At 34.7% G+C, this 20,400-nt stretch overlaps 2 protein-coding genes across 2 annotated transcripts; both read right to left on the bottom strand.

The window, feature by feature from the left end:
- Positions 1 to 482: 482 nt before the first annotated feature.
- LOC119632074 (protein maelstrom-like) lies at positions 483 to 19,337 on the bottom strand. Its single transcript, XM_038024775.1, is given in 5 exon segments — positions 483 to 2,438; positions 11,599 to 11,760; positions 15,290 to 15,413; positions 19,175 to 19,220; positions 19,223 to 19,337. Coding segments are annotated over 5 exon segments (549 nt in total). The 5' UTR covers positions 19,323 to 19,337; the 3' UTR covers positions 483 to 2,321.
- Positions 19,338 to 19,481: 144 nt separating this feature from the next.
- LOC119632075 (putative uncharacterized protein DDB_G0267840) lies at positions 19,482 to 19,966 on the bottom strand. Its single transcript, XM_038024776.1, has one exon. It carries the CDS (start codon positions 19,940 to 19,942, stop codon positions 19,496 to 19,498), a length of 447 nt encoding a protein of 148 aa, XP_037880704.1. The 5' UTR covers positions 19,943 to 19,966; the 3' UTR covers positions 19,482 to 19,495.
- Between the last annotated feature and the right edge of the window lie 434 nt (positions 19,967 to 20,400).

Genomic DNA, 20,400 nt, shown 5'->3' with positions numbered 1-20,400 from the left:
AACGATGGGCGAAAACATACGTTCAGGAAGGCGGGCTTTGGATCAATGATCGACATCAAGTTCGTGAGCGATAGCCTGGTGCTAAAGTGTAGGTGGACGCTCAGTGAAGGCTACTCAGGCAGCGACCAAGCTATCTTTATAGAGATCGAGACCCGGCGAGGCAGAGGAAACAGAGGTCTGACGCACAGGGATCCGAAGTGGAACGACACGTCGTTCTACGAGGAAATCGTCAGGCTGTCTCTCTTCTCCCGCGCGATAAAAGGTGATACAACGGAGCACCTCGTACGCGAAGTGTATACCGTTATAATAGAAGCATGGGACGCATCAATGTCTGGAGAAAGAATGTGCAAAAAAGACGTCCCGCACCATTGGTGAAACGCGGAAATAAGTTCGGCCAGGAAGGAGTCCCTTAAAGCCAGAAGATTGGTCCGGCGATTTAGGAAAAGCCAGAACTTTGACAGTCGGTTGCACGGTGACCTAAAGAAAGCCATTAGGCGCAGCAAGAGAAGCTGTTTCGAGGCTCTCTGCAGGGAAGCAGACATCAACCCGTGGGGAACAGCTTACATAGTGGTTGGGTATAGATGGAAAGGTGGCGCCAAGAAATATTGTGCCTTGATTCCGTTGGATGTTAAAAACGCTCTTACAAGAGCACAGGTCCCAAGGTATGGATTAAATACCATAACGAGCTGCCTGTCGAGCCGTACGTTCGTGTATGAAAGCGACAACGGCACAGAATTTTATAAAATATCAGCAGTCCTACAAGGATCAGTTCTTGGCCCTCTCTTGTGGAACATCATGTAAGACGACCGCCTGAAAGTGCAGCTGCCCGCCAGCACAACAAGTATTGGATTCACCGACGACGTAGCGATAGTGGTGGTGGGAAAGCAAATTTGCAGACATCGAAGCGAAAGCTACCGAGGCAATCGTGCGTATCAAGGAGTGGTTAAACAAGGTGGGCCTGGAGCTGGCTGAACACAAAACGGAAGTTGTGCTTGTGAGTAGCCGGAAGAAGCCAGAGACGTGCAGGATAAGAATCGTGGATCACATAGTACAATCAGTCCCCGCGCTCATATATCTCGGAGTCACAATTGACTACTGCCTCAACTTCAGGCGGCATATTGATTATGTGGCGTCTGGATGACGGCACTGGCAAGGATTATGCCAAATGTGGGCTGTGGGTGGCTTAAAACAGCAAAGAGGAAGATCATAGCAACGGTAGTGACCTCAGTCATTATGTATGCGAGCCCAGTATGGACGGGTGCACTGACTGTAAAGACGGCACTCCGAAAGTTGGCGCCGATATATCACTTTAGCGCCCTGGGACAGATTTGCACATTCCGTACCGGGTCGGAGGAAGCAGCACTAGTGATAGCTGACACTCTGCCAGTTGACATTCTGGCCGACGAGATGAGCCGCATGTACGAGCGGCGTCGCGGCAACGAACTCTCCTCACGCATTATAACAAGCGAGGAACGGATGGCCTCGTTGAGGATATTGTAGTCGAGGAGGGAAAGAACGACCAAAGGAAGATAGACGTTCATTCTTATTCTTAGCATAAGGGTTGGAAGACGCCATGGCGAGATAGACTATTAGCTCATCCAGCTTCTGACTGGCCATGGCTGCTTCCGAAAGTACCTGCACAGATTTGGGCACGACTGCTCGCCTAACTGACCGATATGCGCGGATACGGAGAAGGACGCAGAGCACGTAATGTTCTACTGCTGCAGATTTGTGAACGGGCGGTCTCAAGTGCCACCCAACGAGATGACGAGCGTGGTGATCGGTAGTGCAGCAGCTTTGAACGCGCTAGACGCGTTCACTGTAGCAATACCCTCGTTGAGTAACGACGACTAGAGAGACAACGGGAGGAAAGCAGAGGGAGTGGAAGCCAATAGGATATTCCAATGAGGTCCTACCATTGGAAGTGTGGTAACGAGAACCAGCCTACGCGAAGTAATACCTAACGGTTATCCCGCGGGGGAGAGTGGTAGAAGAAGCGTGTGGGCGGGGGGGTAGTATTTAGTACGTGGAAATCGTGCATACTGCTACTAAGGAAGCAACAGTATCTTTTGAAGACTTTGTACCTCCTGCTCGCATAGCAAAAAAAAAAAACATACACATACACACAAACACACAGCAGACATGCACTCACGCATACACAGGCACGCATGTCTTTATTGCCTTGACGAGAGGCTTTTTATGTTATTTACGTAAATTTATAAAAATAAAAATAATAAAAAACATTTTTTATGACTTTTTTTTAAAAGTCACCTGTGTATAGTTAGTTTCCGTTTGTTAAGCCGTTTCACTTGATCGTTTCGCTACACTTGTATGTCAATTAATTTACCATCATTACTGATAACCGTGAGGAGAGTTTGCGACAATTCTTTACGGGCCTTATGCACGACCCAACACATTAAAGCTACTCTGCAAATCACCTGCAATAAAAAGAAATGCAATAAATGTTTGGAACTTCAAATAAAATATTTTTCTGAGAGGAAATCTGTAATTATCTCCCTGTCAAGCATTATAAAACAAGTGAAAGTCTGTAGTGAGACACGGCCTACCATTAAATAATCTACTTCACTACTACTGTTATTCATATGAAAACTTTATATGTGGGAAATGGTCGAACAATCTGAGTCAGTGTACCCAATTTCTTCAGAATAACTCAAAAAAAATGCAGTCTGTAAGCTGAACATAAGAAGGTAAGGCGAACAAACAAGTTTAAATGATTTTAGAAGGTGATTCTAAATCAGTTGGTATAACAAAAAATAAATCTATTTGAAGCTCTTCTGCGTATTGCATACATCTGCACAAAGCTTAATATGTCTTTGCAAAGTTGAGCATAAGAAAATCGAGTTAAAAAGTAAAAAATTTAACTTTAGTTCGCTTACTTTGCAATCATCTCCGCTAACACAACTTTCTTTCTCACAAAATATCCAAATATCAACTTTTGTCTAAGTGGAAATGCAATAATATACATATATGATTCCATATCATCCAATGTTTTCGCATTCATTTACTTTTTATCACTTTCTCTCGAGACATAGTAACTTTTAAAAGGTAAAAATGGCCTAGTGTAATACGTTTTCAATACAATTCATTTCTGAACTAAAACATATGGACGTACCACATTTCATTCCGTCGGTCTGTCTATATAATTAATATAAAAATCGTAGTTTACGGCGTCTGTTGATGGGGAATGTTAGAGAAGCGTTCGATTGATCGTATCACTAACAAAAATAGTATTTAATTTTTTTTCTTAATCCCGACGTGTATTGACAGACAGACCGGTGTAACACGTCGAGATGCTGCGAAAAACGAATTTAGTTACCGGCGCGTGCTGTCCGGTTCATTCGAGGGATTTTTTCGAGAAAATTTATATTTCCTGATTTTCCATTATCAACCAAACTTACCTACATGCACCTAAAAAAGCCCCTTACTTGCAATCACTGAGATTAAGGTAGTTCATTAATTCATTCATTCATTAACTTTCACTTTTACTACTCTGTCGGGCACTTATCTTACACGAACACTTTGGGACATAATTCGTTAGATAAGTTCACAATACTTATTTCTATCATTTGTCTCGTAAGGATAATTTAGGCCTTAATCATTTCCATTTTACTCTTAATTCCTTAATAGCTAGACATTCAAATTTCAGCGATATTAACACTCACTAAAGACAAACTGTTGAGTAATGTTAACACTCTGACCGTTCGCTAAACGATTCTTGAGCGATGTTGATGCTCTAAGGGATCAAACTAAAAGGCGAAGACTTCCTTTCCTCCTTACCTCCGTTTTCTGTGAAAATTGTAATTCGAACTTAAAGGGTGTGAAGTTATATTAAAATATAACTAGCAAAGACCCAAACTAAAATTTTTTACAGAGCTCTATAAAGCCCTTAACCGAATTCTGGTAAACGTCTGAAGTCTCGGAGGGATTTAACTCAAAATACAAGTAAAATAGAACTTTTCGAGAATTTTTTTGCAAATTATTATAAACAAAACATGACTTTATGTAAATTAACTAATATTCGAAACCAAAACTTTTTTACACTATGCCATAAATGAGGTTGATAAAGCGAAAGTTTGCGGATCAACTGTGGCCAAACCATGTCCCTTGAAAAAATTAAACTAGTACAAAGTGAATCCTCTATTAATGGCCTTTCCATCGGTGTGCAGGTTATATTAAGTTTTGCCCCAAGAATTTTTTTATGGGACTTTGAAAATTTCCATCAGGCTATTATGAAAGTAAAATAAAAGTATCATGAGAGTAATTTCCGAGCATCTTTTTATGGGACTTTGAAAATTGCTTTTCATAACATAGGCAGCTTGAGAAACAATGTTCATCCACCATCAAAGTCGAGAATTTCGAAATGGTTCTCTCTCATTGCTCAGTGCATTGTACTCTTGCGTTAATTTGTGCGTAAACGAATGTAAACAGGGATTTATTGCCTTTGCAAAAATTAAATAGTTTTTTTTCTTCTATGCATGCTGACCTAGTATTTTTTTTAAGAAATTGAGTGAGAGAGATCGAAACAGAAAATGCGTAAATAAGGAAGGTTTTGATGCGTCTAAAACAGAAAAATCAGATATGGATTTTTATTTATAATTTTTATCAATTATGAGATACACATGGTTTTGTATATAAATTAGATTTGTTTTCGGGCTTGCGTTAAAAATTGAAATTAGGAAATTACATCGTTTACAGCGTTTTCTACTAATTTATATACAATATTATAAACGCTGTCAATAAAATTTATAATCATAAACCAAACGGGTGTAACCACAAAACGCTGCCGACGTTATAACAATCTCTGAGAAATATTAACAACATTAATAATGTGATCTGTTGGCAGCGGTCGAAGTGAGCGGCGGCCAGGCTGACAAACATTACAGAGACGAACGAATGTCCGTTCGTTTGATTTTGCTTGCTATTATAATACATATATTTTAGGAACAGTAACCACAAACAATAAACAGCAGTATGTTATTATATATGTTTTTTTTCTCTTTGCCTTTTTTTTTTATATTTTTGTCTCCAAATTATGAAGAGAATAAAATATCTATAGAAAAAGGGAGACGTATAATAACTATGATTGCCGTTGCTGACATTATTGTCTTTTTCCATAAATAAGAGCAAAAGTATAGATCTTATTAATAATCCTCACAAGCTAATAATAAACAGTCGGTAGACATACTTTATGCTATCAAGTGTATTTAAAGCCGATCAAATATATGTATCTAAAATCTATATATGAATATATACATACACTAAACTGATTTTGTTTTGTTCTTTTACTACTTGCCGCTGTACAATGTTCACAATAAATTTGCGAGTTTGAAAATGTTTCTCTCTCATTGCTCATTGCATTACATACATGCGTGGGTTTGTGCGTAAACGAACGTACACAAAAGGATTTATTGCTCTTGCAAATATTAAATAGTTTTTGTTCTTCTAGCACGTATGTTGATCTAAAATTTTTTTTAAGGAATTGGGAGAGAGAGAGTGGGCGAAACAGAGAATGCGTAAATAACGAACATTTAGAAAAGCGGCATTGAAAAATACACGCGGTATATAAATGAAATTTGCGTATGCATTTGCGTGAAAAATAAAAATTAGCATATTACATCGTTTGCTTCATTTTTTACTATAACAATTTTCATTTTCAGTACAACTACTATGCACAATATTTTAAGCGCTGTCAATGAAAATAATTGTAAGGGATGTAATAATTGCGTTGCAATCATAGTTGCCTTTTTCCAAAAATTAGATCGAAAATATAAATGTTGCTAGAAAACCAGACATGTAATATATAATAAATAGTCGCCAGGCATATTTTATTTTATCAAGTCCCTTTAAAATCCATCAAATGTTTGTGCCTAAATAATTTATATATATATATATATGTATACATATATATAGATACATATATATTCATACATATACATTACGAGAAGTAAACTTAACTGATTTTTTTTTACCACTTGCTGCTGTACACTTCTCATAATCAATATTGAGACTTCAGAAATGTTTCTCTCGCAATGCGTGGATCTGTGCGTAAACGAATGTAAACAGGCATTTATTACCTTTGCAAATACTAAATCGTCTTTTTTTTTCTTCTATCTATGTTGCACTTGATAACGTAAAGCATGGTTGCCGAAAAACAAATTTTTTGGTAGTTTCATTTCTTTCTAATTATTCTTTGCGTATTTGCATATATTTTGGATATGGATATATAACTATAGATAATAATGTATATTAAATAGCCAACATATACTTTGCTTGTTATATAACATTAAGAAATGAGTGAGAGAGGGAGAGAAAGAGCGTACATACGCTGTAGAGTTTGTGAAAACATAACAATGTGGAGGAGATAAAACTTTCCTTAAAAAAGAAAATTAGACAAAATTTTGTATTTTTTAAGAAAATTATTTTTTATTAATATTTTAATATTATTCCCTCTTATTAAAAAATTAAACCCGTTTGACGAATTTCAATTTTATTTGCACTATTTATGAATTTCGTTTGTAATATTTATATAAAATTATCTACAGTACTTACATAAATCTACAAAATGATTATTATTTATATTATTTATAAAGCTCTTAACCAAGAGTGTATTGTTTTATAACAAATCTTTTTTATTATAAATGACATGATAAAAAAACACTATAAATACAAATAAAAAAAATATTGATGCATATCGTTCACATAAGTAGTTTTAGGAAATAGATGCTTTTAAAAGAAAAACACTTTCTCAAGTGTTATTTTTTAAAAGCATTCTAATAAATTTTATTCAAAAGTACAAAATTGTGACTTATGGATATAACGATCGTTTAGAGAATTTCAACTTTATTTCAGATATTCAGGAGGATTTTATTTATATTGTTAATAACAGTTTAATGCAGTTTATTTGCACATTCGCATATTCGGTTTGTATTGAAGTATGTGACCCTTACAAGCTGTCTACGTTTTATATTTACATTAATTAATTTATTTACATTAATCTATATTGTTACTATATAATATATATTATTATTAAATATTATTATGTATATTAGCATATGATATATATTAAGTATGTAAGAAATATAACAAATCCTTTTTATTATAAAAGATATATTAAGAAAAAAGTTTAAATACAAATAAAAAACTATAAAAAAAAAATACAAAATACAAAAATATCATGAAGGTAAGTAAATGAATAATGAAAGGACGTTTTAATTAATTGTTGTATAAAATGCAAAAATCATTCCATTCCTCGTAGTGATGTACGACACATTGTACGCAAACAGTTCGATAACATTTGCTACACTGTTTTTCTATTTCATTAATTTTATAACAGTGAAGACAGAGTCAGTCATAAGTCAGATCCTCACTATATTGTAAAATGTTTAGCTTCATCCGTTTTCTATAATCAGACGGACGTGTTAAGTGTACTAAGGGTTCCTTTTTTGCAATTCTTTCCAAAAACTGGCAAACGAATACACCGCAATTCGTATTATCTTTGTTTATATATTGCAAATCATGCACTTTTCGCAGTCCATACATCACTATTATTGTGTATGGCTGTAAACTTTTGGAATAATTGTGATAGAGTTGCTTCTTCGTTTCCAATGGGATCAACGTAAGTGAACGTAAGTGTTGGAAGCGTTATTTATATAGGCGAACGTGAAATGCCTATTGTGAAGAATGGGCACGATAATTACTTTGTAATGAAACAACACTTGCTTTAACTTTTCAGTGATATGAATACTATCTCTGAAAAATAGCAAATCTCCTTCTTGGTAACTCAAACAGTATATATTATTGATTTGATGTTCGTATATAACAATGTGTATGTATAACTCCAATACATTGTTATATAGTTCTTGTTTATTTTCTAAACATAACAAATCACTTAATTCCATGGACATTAAAAAGGGTGTAGTACTATGGGAGTATATTTTCTCAAAGATATAATGATATTTCCCTTAAATTATTTTTTTGGATTTTACGGACCTAGTTATTTTAGAGAAGCAATCATCTGTCACATACCGTTTGAAAAGTTTCTGCGATAACATAATTTGTGCATGTTTTGTATTTTTGTGCTTCTTGGGAGTATGCCTCCACTTTTCTTCAACTAGTACATCTTTATTTTTCGTTTATGTTCCGTAATAAACTTTTCTTTCAACATATTGGGACTTTATTTCCTGTCTTTTCGCTGTTATGTACTTGTACGATTCCCTCACGTACTCGGTGGGTCTTATGTTTTTTTGACCATCTAAGTTTATGTTTTTACCAATGGAAAAATAACCTTCCACTGGACTATTTGAAGCGGGCTTGTCACTGTCTATATGTACACCCATTATATTGGTCCATAAGGGAGCGTAAGCTATATATTTTTTTAGTAGCAAATCTACGAATTTTGGGTTATAAAACCGGTTGGTTTTAATTTTTCTGAATCGACTATCATCTATTTTGCTTTTTATATGGGTGTACATTATCCTTCCTTTCTTATAAAAATGACTATTGCAAAATAGTGATTGTTTCACTTCGAAATTTTTACAAGTGCTTTTATTGATGTTATCATTATAAGATTTGTCTATATCTTCATCATAGTCCAACTGAAGGTTTTTTCGCAAAAAACTTAGATGGCGTTCTGTTATCTTATTTTCGAATTTACTGGAGAGTATCGGTAAAAAGTTCCCAATCCATCGAAAAAATTGTTTTATTCCGGAACAATGCATTGCGGTTAGCTTTTGCCATTTTATAAAATTATCTACGGACTGATCAAAGAAGTTTTCTACATCTTTGTGCACCAATTTTATGGTATGATTTTTACACAACTGTATTACAACGAAGGGCGGATATTGTTTACAAGTCCTTAAATGAGTGTAGCAAGCGTTAACGTATGTTGTTATGTTATTCATATTACAAAATACGGGTAGAATTGGATTTATGGCAGCCAAACTGCAGTCACTTATGATTCGTCGACAAATAGGCCAACGTATTTTATTTTGTAAGCAAAAAGTTTTTACGGACAATAAAAGTCTTAAAATATCACTGGACCAATGGCTGCTCAAAAACGATTCGTATAAAGGAAACAAAATTCCTGTTTCATTGCTTTATATGATGAATACATAAATATTCTTTTCGAATTCGATTCAATTTTTTTTATTATGTTGCCTGTGGCATCAATAAAAAGAGTGTGCGGCTTTAATTGTTCAACAAGTTTGAACTGGTTAAGGGAATATAAATAAATTTCTAAGGGGAAATATATTTTCTGAATGTATTCCGACCAATTTTTGTCTTGCCGCATTAAATAGAGGTCTATCAAAGAATCGGTATGCCTGCTGTTTTCGCTTTTGGCTTCCGATCTTATTTTGCGTATAACTTGGTCAGATGGGACTGCGAAATTTCCGACTAGTCTTGTTCCTTTATTTTGTTTGGCCAAGTTAATATTCCTCCACTTAGCTGCCTTTTGCGTTTTTAATTCAATTTTTGTAATGTTTCTTTGCATACCGCGGACTTGGGGAATTTTATATACAGATTTCGGATGTATAATATTTTCAACGTTGGAAAATACGTTGAATTGATGCATCCATTGTAGTGGTATATTCATTTAGCATAAAAACATAACTTGGTACGTCTACAATTCCAATTATGGCTGGTATAAACAATTTTACAGACATTATTAACGGTTGCAAATTTTTGTCTTATCAAATCCTTAACATATCGCAAAAATTCACTATTCATCGAATAGCCACCCTCGTGTAAAAAATTGTCTTGAATGAAAAGAATTTCATGTTTTGAAAACTCTACCGTACCTTCATGATACTTAAAACCAGTTTTAGCTGGCGGTGAGCTTGAGGTTCCTAAGGCTACTTTCTTATTAAGTAGTTTTGGAATATTAAATTTATTACAAATGACCCTATACTCCTGTAATTTTGTAGATTCATTTTTCGTACAATTTATTTCTAATTCTTCAGAGTTTTTAGTGGACGTAAACTTACAGTTGTCCACCTGTGAAATGCTTAGTTCAGCATTTTCTGTCTCCACATCTGCCGTACTATTCCCGTAGGCAACTTGACCTTCGTTTACAATTTCACCGCTTGCTATAGAAATTGTTGCGTCGCAATTATCTGACAAATGAATACTTCGGTAAGTTTCTATTTCTTCTTTAAGAGGAACTATGGATGCCTCATTTGCGCTGTTCAAGTTGGAAAATAACTCAGTTGATCAAAATTGAAGTAATTTCTTCCGGTTGTTTCCCACGGAAGCCCATTTTTTAGTCATTTCCTCCGTACATTTTTTTAATGTCATGGAATCACTTTCCTAAATAACAATAGCAATACAATGGTATGGTTTCACCACAGTGGTCTTTTAAAGTTTGCTTATATGTTAGCCTATACTATGTTAAGTATGGAAATTTTCAAAGTCCCATAAAAAAATTCTTGGGGCAAAACTTAATATAACCTGCACACCGATGGAAAGGCCATTAATAGAGGATTCACTTTGTACTAGTTTAATTTTTTCAAGGGACATGGTTTGGCCACAGTTGATCCGCAAACTTTCGCTTTATCAACCTCATTTATGGCATAGTGTAAAAAAGTTTTGGTTTCGAATATTAGTTAATTTACATAAAATCATGTTTTGTTTATAATAATTTGCAAAAAAATTCTCGAAAAGTTCTATTTTACTTGCATTTTGAGTTAAATCCCTCCGAGACTTCGTGTAATAGAATTCTGTTAACAGCCTTACAGAGCTCTGTAAAAAATTTTAGTTTGTGTCTTTGCTAGTTATATTTAAATATAACTTCACATCCTTTCGAACTTACTATTTCAAGTTCGAGTAAGAACCATCCCTGATCGGAGTGTTCGGTGTGTCAACTGATATACTTTCCTCAATTATATAATTTATAATTTGCTTATGGTACTCTACAGTACGGCCGATACTTAATACAATGTGTCGGACAAAAATGACGAATCTGTGCATTCAAATTTTTAAAAGTGTTGCCAAAATTATCCACTTTTCTCAAAAGCGATTTCGAAATAATTTTTGCATATCCCTGCAACACCTAGTCTATTACATTATTACTCACTTCATTTTAGCGAATATTTTCGCCAATACAAGGGTATCCCGCTTAGCACGATACTTGTTAACCACCGTTTCGATACAACAGTGTAAACATTTTTTGGATTTATATTATATTTAAATTTAAGTTATGCTATTCTATGTACGTATGATATTTTAGTTTAAATAAAAAAATTTGAATTTCGATACAATACGGTACGAATTGAGCGTGTTAAACGAGAGAGGCATGTGTTTGTGGCTTGAGCTTTGCGAGCATTAATACCAAGCGCTTATTTATTTAATAGGGAAAGTTTATGTCTTCAATCGGGATGAAATATTTCCCGTCGTGGTAAGAAAAAGCATTCTGCAAAACGATATACAAACGGAGGAAAATTGATTGTATATGCCGTGATTATCGTTTTTATCACTTAATCGAGTTGTTTAATAAGATAATATAATTTTTGTTCAATACAGTTGCGAATGTATATATATATGTAGACATATATAAATAAAATTTGTTTATCACACTCTTACCTCAACGCCAAAGCTAATATAACCAGTTATGGCAGTGCCGTGATTACTAAGAACTTCGTGGATTGACCTTAAGGTAGAACCCAAATATACGTTAATCATTTTAGCGGGAAGTAAGCCTAGAAACGTTGCAGTATGATACACTCGCAGATTTATAGAGCTAATCTGTAAAATATAAAGAACAAATAAATTGTTAAATAAAAACAAGAAAAAATAGTCGACTAGATTCGCCTGAGGCAGAAACTTATAGACAGAAGACACGCATCATAGTGATATGTGGATTCTAAATATTTACATGGCATCATCGGTTCGGAGAACGGCATCTATTAGAGTCGAAAGGAAATTAATCCGCGCTAAGATTTGAAACTGCGAACATCTACTTGCTAGGCGAGATTCTTACCAACCTGGTTACGGATGCCGATATTAAACTAATATCATTGGTAGACTAATTTTCAAATTGAGACTTTCTTGCCCTGTAAAGTTCAAATTTTCGTAAGAATATTCGTTTAACAGTGGATGGTTCAAAAAAAGATCCCATCTGACACAAATTTTTTACATCTACCTTTTGTCGATTTTTGTCGAGAAATATGAAAAAACTCTCTTTTCTAAGCGGGATGTTATCCAGGAGAGTTGATTGTAAAAATGCTTCGACCGAATCCATTCTCAATACACTTAAAATTACGTGGACAGGCAAAGGACTATTCAAAAATGATTCTAGTATAATAAACCCTTATCAAGGCGATCTTCTTGGAGAAGGAGAGGCGGGTTAATGCATACACACTGGCGGACATGTGTAGGGGAAAAAAAACAAACCATAGACATTTTTTAAAACATATGCAGGTTTTGCGCGCAGATCTTATTTTTATCCTACTAAAAACTTACACAACTGCATATTATTCATATGCTCGGTAATAAATTAATCGCCTTGAAAATTGCCTTTATACTGATTGCGCAGTTCTTTATCAATCCAAACAACTAATTATTTATCGGCGTTGAGAGCGTTTTTTTAGAATAAAGAATTCCCGAGACTTTTTGGACAAGGCGAACTTCATATCATTCGTAAATAAAGCAAAAGCCATAGACGATGGGTACAAAAATGATTTAAGTATTATTAATAATCAATAAGAGCAAATAATCAAACTTAAGTAAACATCAAATATTGTGAGGGTAACGTTAACGTCTTACGTACGTTTCTTTTGTCTTTGCCGTCTTTACGAAGACAAAACAGCGTATTAAATATGGCTAATAATACCTAAAAGTAAACCAGTGGCATTTTCAAGATGATAAATTATTTTGGTTTTACGTTGAACATATTTTTTTTTTTTCCGATGTCAGACAGAAATGAGAGCAGCGAGCAAAAATGAAAATAAAAATTTTATAACAGTCCAGACAGCGAACATATGGCATATGCTTTTAATTTTAATTTAAATACAAGTAAACACATTGTAGTCGGCCATGGCCGACCGTTAAATACCCCATTTTCGTCGCTTTACTTTAGGCAGTTATTTATAACGCCTTATAGAGGTTTTCGTATATGAATAAAGCATTGTATGGGAAGTGATCGAAACGTATTGACGTTTTTAATGGTGTTCGCCCGCCGGTGTACCACAGTTCATGAAAACATTTTAAAAATTATGGCGTGTGAGTTGAACAAAAGAAAAGAGGGCAGACAGACGGACAGACAAGCTTATATCGATTCAGAATGACTTTATAATAGAAGGTGGACCTATCTTAAGTTGTTCTGAAAACCACCTGAACATAAAAAAACAAAAGTTTGGAGTTCAAAGTCCGCTTAAGGCGAATTGTTTGATGCTTTAATTTTTTATATTTTTAATTTTTAATTCTGCTGTTAGTTGTTTTATAAATTTTATCTTTTCTTATCGTATAAGAACATTATAATAGTACTTTAAAGGCAATTTCGTATTCTTTTTTCTATGTCCATCATGTGAGGTTTCTGGGGTTTTAAATTGAACTCTATTAGTCACATTGGGCAGGCGGCTCCAGAAGTTGTACTTTAATATATATCTCCCGTTTGTCAGATGAAAACAGACTTTTTTTTTTGCTTAAAAAGGACAAATGGAATATTACAAGTGTACCCCACTTTGGAATAAAATTCTCATTCTCCGCGATTGTCCACAATTACGAAAAAACATAGCCTCACGTTGTTGTGTCTATCTGCCGCGTAATTACAAATATGACTTTATACTTTTTTTCCTTTTTTAAGAGGTCCATAAAGTGTAATACTGAATATTTTATAGTATTTCATCGCACTTTGTATAGAAGCCGCAATACATCATCTATTCTATATATCGTTGCTTCACTTCTGCATAGCTATGTAAATGATGCCAACCTTTTGCTTTGCGGATAAAAGCAATCATGTCATTGATAAAGAAAAAGCATGTGTTAGCTATTTATCATGGGAAAGTGGAGCTAAGTCAAAAATGCAATTCCTTACGAATTCTATATCGTTTTTAACCAATTCTTTGCCAGGGCGTAATCGCTTTCGTTTTATGTCAACTAGCTGAATATAGAAACGAAAGCTGACTCTATGATACCTCTTGATGGGACTCCCCTGAGTACGAAAAAAAGCACTATTGTTAGTTCATACAGTTATCCATCAAGTGCTACCAATTTCTATATAATTATGATTTCAAATATCGTACATAAAAAGTGGAGCATTTCGTTACATTCCTGACTCTCACACTCAACCTGTTACGTAATTTTATGAGAATTTAAATATTGTCTGATGTACGAAAAGGTCAGTAAAAAAGTTCTATGCATTGAGGTCTATATGATGCTCCCGATTGCATCAACTTTCTTTCTTTCTTTTATGCTTCAAGGAAGCACACATTCACATCTAATAAGTGGAAAGGTGACGAAAGTTGTCACAAGATTTCTTTGCAAGCTGAAAACAAACAGCGATAGCATTCAGACACATAAATAAATTCCAAATTCATGTATGGACCGCCAGATGAAGTCTTTCAAACACAATGGCACAGGTTATACGAACTGTGGAGCAATTTAACATTGATCCGCAAAGTGAAGTGAACTTTTATTATACGATAAAAACGACACTTTTCGTGTCAGTCTATCTGTCGAGATGCGGGTACAAGGGTATACAACCAGAAGGACTTGAGTCACGCCTTTTTTATTATTATTATTATTATTATTATTAATTTCGCCAGAGAAATAAATTCTAAGACTAAACTCTTAAAAGCGCTAGCATCTAAGGCTTTTATTAAAAACTCGACCGCACTTGAGATTCGAACCCACGACCATTGACTTGCTAGTCGAGATTCCTCGCCTTCGGCTACTCAGCATGCCTTTTTTATTTCCACATTTTATTACAGCGATCGATTCAGAGTCCCTCTCTAATTTGATTCAAACGTGTTAGTTCGTTTGTTCGCTTTTTTATATTCAACTTATAATATTTAGTACACTAATGTGTCTTGATCCAAATGCGGACGTTATTGAAAATGTTTCGGATCGGACCACTTTACGATTACTTTCCATATAACGGCTTATTTTGAAAGATCCTTATAAGAATAACTATAGAGTGCTATAGGATATTTTATAGTCTACCACAGCCCACTGTAGTCTTTTTATTTGGTTATATACAAGAAAATGGAGCTGCACTGAAAACTATTTGCAAATAAATACGTTACGTTATATTTGTGAGGATAAAAAAACTTACTCCGAACATAGCGTTTTGTATACCAAACGGTATCGATGTTAGCCTGGTAAATAATACCACTCGAAATGCCCTAGGTCCAGATATAACACGCAGGATCGCCCGGCCAGACTCATTTTTAATTAATCTGTAAAAGGTAAAGGAAAGCAAAAAAATTAATTTTTTGATTATAGATTTAGTTTAATATCAGAAGATTAATATTAAAATACGCTGCTATTCCCTAGACCACTGGTGCTAGAGGGTATATATAAGTTTGTGCAAGTGCAGCGAATTGAGATAGACCCATCTTTTACTATATCGTTTGTTTGTCTACCTAAGCTTGTCTCTCCATCTATTTGTCTGGTTCAACCTGCAGTTCGCACTTTTGATGACATTTCTTAGGCCGATATATTCTTGAAAAAGGAGGACGAAAGCTTATTAAAAAGTTTCGACATCAATTGGACAGAGTACAAGAAGAATGCCGTAAACGAAAATGAATTTCGAAATTTTCCAAAGTGTTTTTGCAGAGATATTGCTTTCTAAAAGGCTACGCCCACAATTGATATTTAATCAAGATTTCATTTCATATAAATTAAAAATTCTGCTCGGATCTTGTATAAGGAAAAGATCAACTAAGGAGAAATTACTCAATTTTTAAACATTTTCTGCTCAGATCCCAGAGTACGAATTTCAGTTTGTCTAATGGGAAAAACTGACAAAATTCACAAAATGGACGGACACGTGTAAATTGATTGATAAATAAAATATCCAGATGCAACGAAAAGAATGAAAGCATTAATATACCCGCTAAACATATTCTCCAATGGAGGATATAAAAATTAAATTTCAAATATTATTGGAATGCAAAAGAAGAAGAGACAAAAATAAATGAAATAAATAACGAGATACCATCATCCAGTATCTATGCGAAGACAGCGAAATCTAACTATTGACGTAAGCAATTGAAGAACGCGCGTACGAAGAACTAAGACTGGAAATGTATTTGTGACGATAAATTAAACAAAAACAAAAAAAATTCAACTATTCGAAAGATATACTTCAAGTTCAAAATTCTAATTTATAATTCTTCTCAAGGCCAAAGAATTCTCAAGGAATCCTTAAAAATAAGATTTTATTAAGAAAATATTTCTTAACGTAGATCTCATTGAGGCAAACGAGAAACTAGTTTATTATTAACAAGGTAAACTTGATTTAATTGACACAACTGTGTTAAATTGCTTTCTGTAACCGTGCAGCAATAGCAAATTAAAAAAGTGTTTTGAGAAATAACGCCTTGTTAAATGCGTTGTGTAAATAATTAAAGTCATACGAGGTGTGTTCAAAAACCACCGACTTCAGATTTCTTGGGCTACGTACATTCGTTTTTCAAATTTATTTACTTTTTTTTTTGTTGTTTTGGTACACATGCCCCTAACACATCTTGACATTATCCGTCCCTTTGTTAAAGTCCGCATCGCTAGAAGAGCTCTCAACGCCGTACCAAAAAGCGCCTATCAGAAATGCTTCGAGAATTGAAAACAGCCCTGACACAAGTGTATTGCATTTGGTGATAAAATAAATATTTTCAGAGAAAAATAAAAAGTCAACTTTTTCTAAGCACACCTCGTAGATTATATTAAGAAATCAAGATGTTCATAGAATTGTTTATTATGTAATTTAGCTAATTATGATCGGCAATGACGGAGGAATTCATTTAATGCTGACACATTTACAAGTTTCGAAATGAAAAACCATACATTTTAAGTCTCCTCCTCCTCCTCTCCTTTCTCCTATCACCAACACCAAAAATAGGCTCATTAGGATTAATATCACACGTTTGTAAGATGAAAACACTGACGGACAATGCAAAAGCTTTCGCCATTCTCCTCATTCGACTTTGTAACTAGCATAGTAAATTCACTAAAATCAGTTGATGAAATATCTTGATAATCACGTAGAACGCGCTACCTGCATCGGAGTGATTCGATTTTGTTCGGATCCGAGAAGAGATAATGAAAATCATTGCGATATATGATCAGTACTGGAGTTGAACAACAACAAAAACGTTGCTATTACTAAATCAACGCTGCGCGTGTCTCGAAACTTATATCAGCTGTTCACTGAAAAAAAATTCTGCCTCAAAATTACGTTTCGAAGATTGCTATAGCATTTGCTAATCATTGTGCTTTGATGTCGACCATAAGCGGAAAAAGCAATACCACTTTACTGTATTGCCCTTAGCCAAAATGGCGCAATCAAAAGCGTGGATCGAAAACAATTCGCGAAGTTTCGTTTCGGACATTTCGATTCCACTTGCCAAGCACTATCGATAGAGATTACATCAAGGCGTTAATCAAGCCCAAACGAAATGGAATATCACACTAACTTTAGTCAATCTATTACTATGAGATGTTTAGAGTATCTAGGAATGGAAGACAAACTCAAGTTCAAACTTACGATCTAACTATGTGTTAGAGAGGCGATGATAGCGAGAGTGAAAAGTGATGTTTGTAAACAAACAGATACACAATGGCAAGTGGTTTCCTACTTTCAAATGGATTACGATTACTACTATATAACAGATGATGACTCTTGGAACCGCGTAAAACTTTTGATGCGTTAAAAGACAACAACCGAGAAGACAAGTGCATACAGATTTCAGTAGCTGCGTTGAATGCTTTACAAATGTTTGAAGATTCGGAAACAAAAAACTTCAAAAAATACCTTTACCGGTAAACTTTGAAATGATCATTATTCCCTGTTCACGGGTTCAAATCTCAGTGTTGTAGGGTTATCGATTGAGCACACATCCACTAGGTTGCGGCCATCGCCTCCCTATTTCTTTCGTTCTTGTTCTTTCCTAGCTTTCTTCTGACCATTAACGCCATCGCGCGAATAAGGGACATCGCCTGAGTGATTAGTCACATAAAAAAATAAAAATAAAAAAATTGGAAACTTGTATATATAAACATTCTGGGACACACTAACAAGCACAATTGTTTTGCTTACATTTATACTTGATTATCGTGATTTGTTCTGGAAGGAATATCGTTTTCATATTCGATATTCTTTCTTTCGCTAGCCTTGCTAAAGCTATTGTCGAATTTTCGATTTTGCAATTTGTTAACGAATCAAGTGAACGCAAACTCTGTTATAGTTTTAATAATTAAGGAGGAGTTTCTAAGAAAATTGCGTTTAGCTTAGACGATGTCTTTTATGAATTCTGAATGTACCAAATGCACAAGCCTTTAAATCTGCCCATCGAATATTTAAAATATATAATTGTGAAGCCACTATAGCACGTAAGGTATATGGATGAGTGATATTTACGAATTTTGAATTTGGCCGGCTATTGTAGACTGGCTTATCATGGTCATCTTTAAGCTTGACCTAGAGACAGGGAAAATTTCAACACCAAGCGCCGGCTGAATGGGCGGCTGAAACGGGGCAAAATGTTAAATTTTATAGCGTCTCCAACTAGTATTTCATACTTTTAATGAGTTTGGACTTACATCCGGTCTAAAAATCTACTTGCAATGATAATATGCTATGAAAGCGTCCACACATTATTGATGGGTCAATGACAATAGCACTTATATATACATATATATCACTATAGCTACGGCCATAAACCAATCGAAATTGAGGTATGGTCTACCGCCACAGGCAATTGTACCCAGCTATGCCGACTTGATGTTCAAGTTTCTGCTTGAAGGCCATGGGAAAAATTTATCATCATCTACTCGTGAATATCGATTAAAATCTTGATTTAATCAATGCCCTGGTTTTCAGAACTGTTTATGCTAAAAGCGAGTTACTCTATACCGCTTGAATTCTTTCATTAACAGAGAGAGGTCGAGTTTAGAGAAAGTTACAAAAACATTCGCCTCTCTGTGCATATTTACTTACCTCTGTATTGGTATACGAAGTCGCAGGCTTCTTAATATTAGGTGACTATTCCCATGTCTGCATCCAATATCACAGTTAGGAAGCCCTTAATGCAACCGAATAAGTAACCGGTCGTGATCATTAATACAAAATAACCGCAGGATAACATATCGACAGACGAGACTTACTAGAGGAACGAGCCAAACGACGATTCTTCGCACATTTGACAATTGTCACTTATTTGGTATTGGAATCCATCAGGAACGCATCACATTCGCTGAACGTCCCATTCAAACATTGACTATTCAACGTTAATATATTCCTACATGCACCTGGTGTTGATCAACTTGTTTTTGGCATTAAAACAATTCCACTATATTCGGTGACACTCTTTGTAGTAAGACTGGTATTAACACGACTATTAATACTGCCCTGGTTAAAAATAGTGGATTTGGGCTTAATGATGGCACCGCTGTAACTATTGCTCTTATGCATTAATATACCCACACCGGAGCGACCATTATGATGATCTGTACGTAACGCTTTCTCCAGCAGTAATGCCTCCTCAGAGGTGGTTTTAGACTGCGATAGTAGAGCATAATCGCTATTTATATTTTGTGGAAGATAATAATAAGTGGCAGAAGTAACAATATTGCTGTTGTTGTTGTTGTCATTGTGGTTACTGTTATTATTGGTACTATGGTAGAGCAAAGATTTTTGTATAGTATCCAAAGATGGGATACATGAGACACGATTAAAAGTGTACGAAGCAGTCGGAGCGCTCATCATATAAAACGATCAATATGTTAGCGTTAAAGCGCAATTTCGAAATTTATTGAAAGCGAGAAGTAAAGAAATTTTTACTTCAAAACGTTTATTATTACAGCCGATAGATGGAAGTTATATTTAACCATTTTCACTTTTTTTCTTTTATTACATTTATATCGAAATCCTCGAGAGCATTGACTTTTAAATAGAATCCGAAAAAAACCTATAAAATATAGACACACGGAAGGTATTGCGATTTTTTAAAAATTAATCCAAAAAAAAGAAAACAATAATCATGGAGCACTTGTTCATTTGACGCGCAAACAGCGTGTCGTTCAGAAACATATTCTCTATCCCTAAAGAAGTATAATCGTTCCTGGACATAAACCAAAAAAAAAAATTAAAAAGATCTTTTTGATTAGTTTGGGAAAGTACTTAAAAGCATGCTCTGCATAACGACTAGAAATTTCTATATATAT

The sequence above is a fragment of the Glossina fuscipes genome, unplaced genomic scaffold (genome assembly GCF_014805625.2).
Source record: "Glossina fuscipes isolate IAEA_lab_2018 unplaced genomic scaffold, Yale_Gfus_2 1, whole genome shotgun sequence".
Taxonomy (NCBI): Eukaryota; Metazoa; Arthropoda; class Insecta; order Diptera; family Glossinidae; genus Glossina; species Glossina fuscipes.
This window is presented reverse-complemented; position numbering and strand designations above follow the sequence as displayed.

Excerpts from the sequence above, each read along its gene's own strand:
- LOC119632075 (XM_038024776.1), bottom strand. The coding sequence starts at position 19,942 with ATGATGAGCGCTCCGACTGCTTCGTACACTTTTAATCGTGTCTCATGT.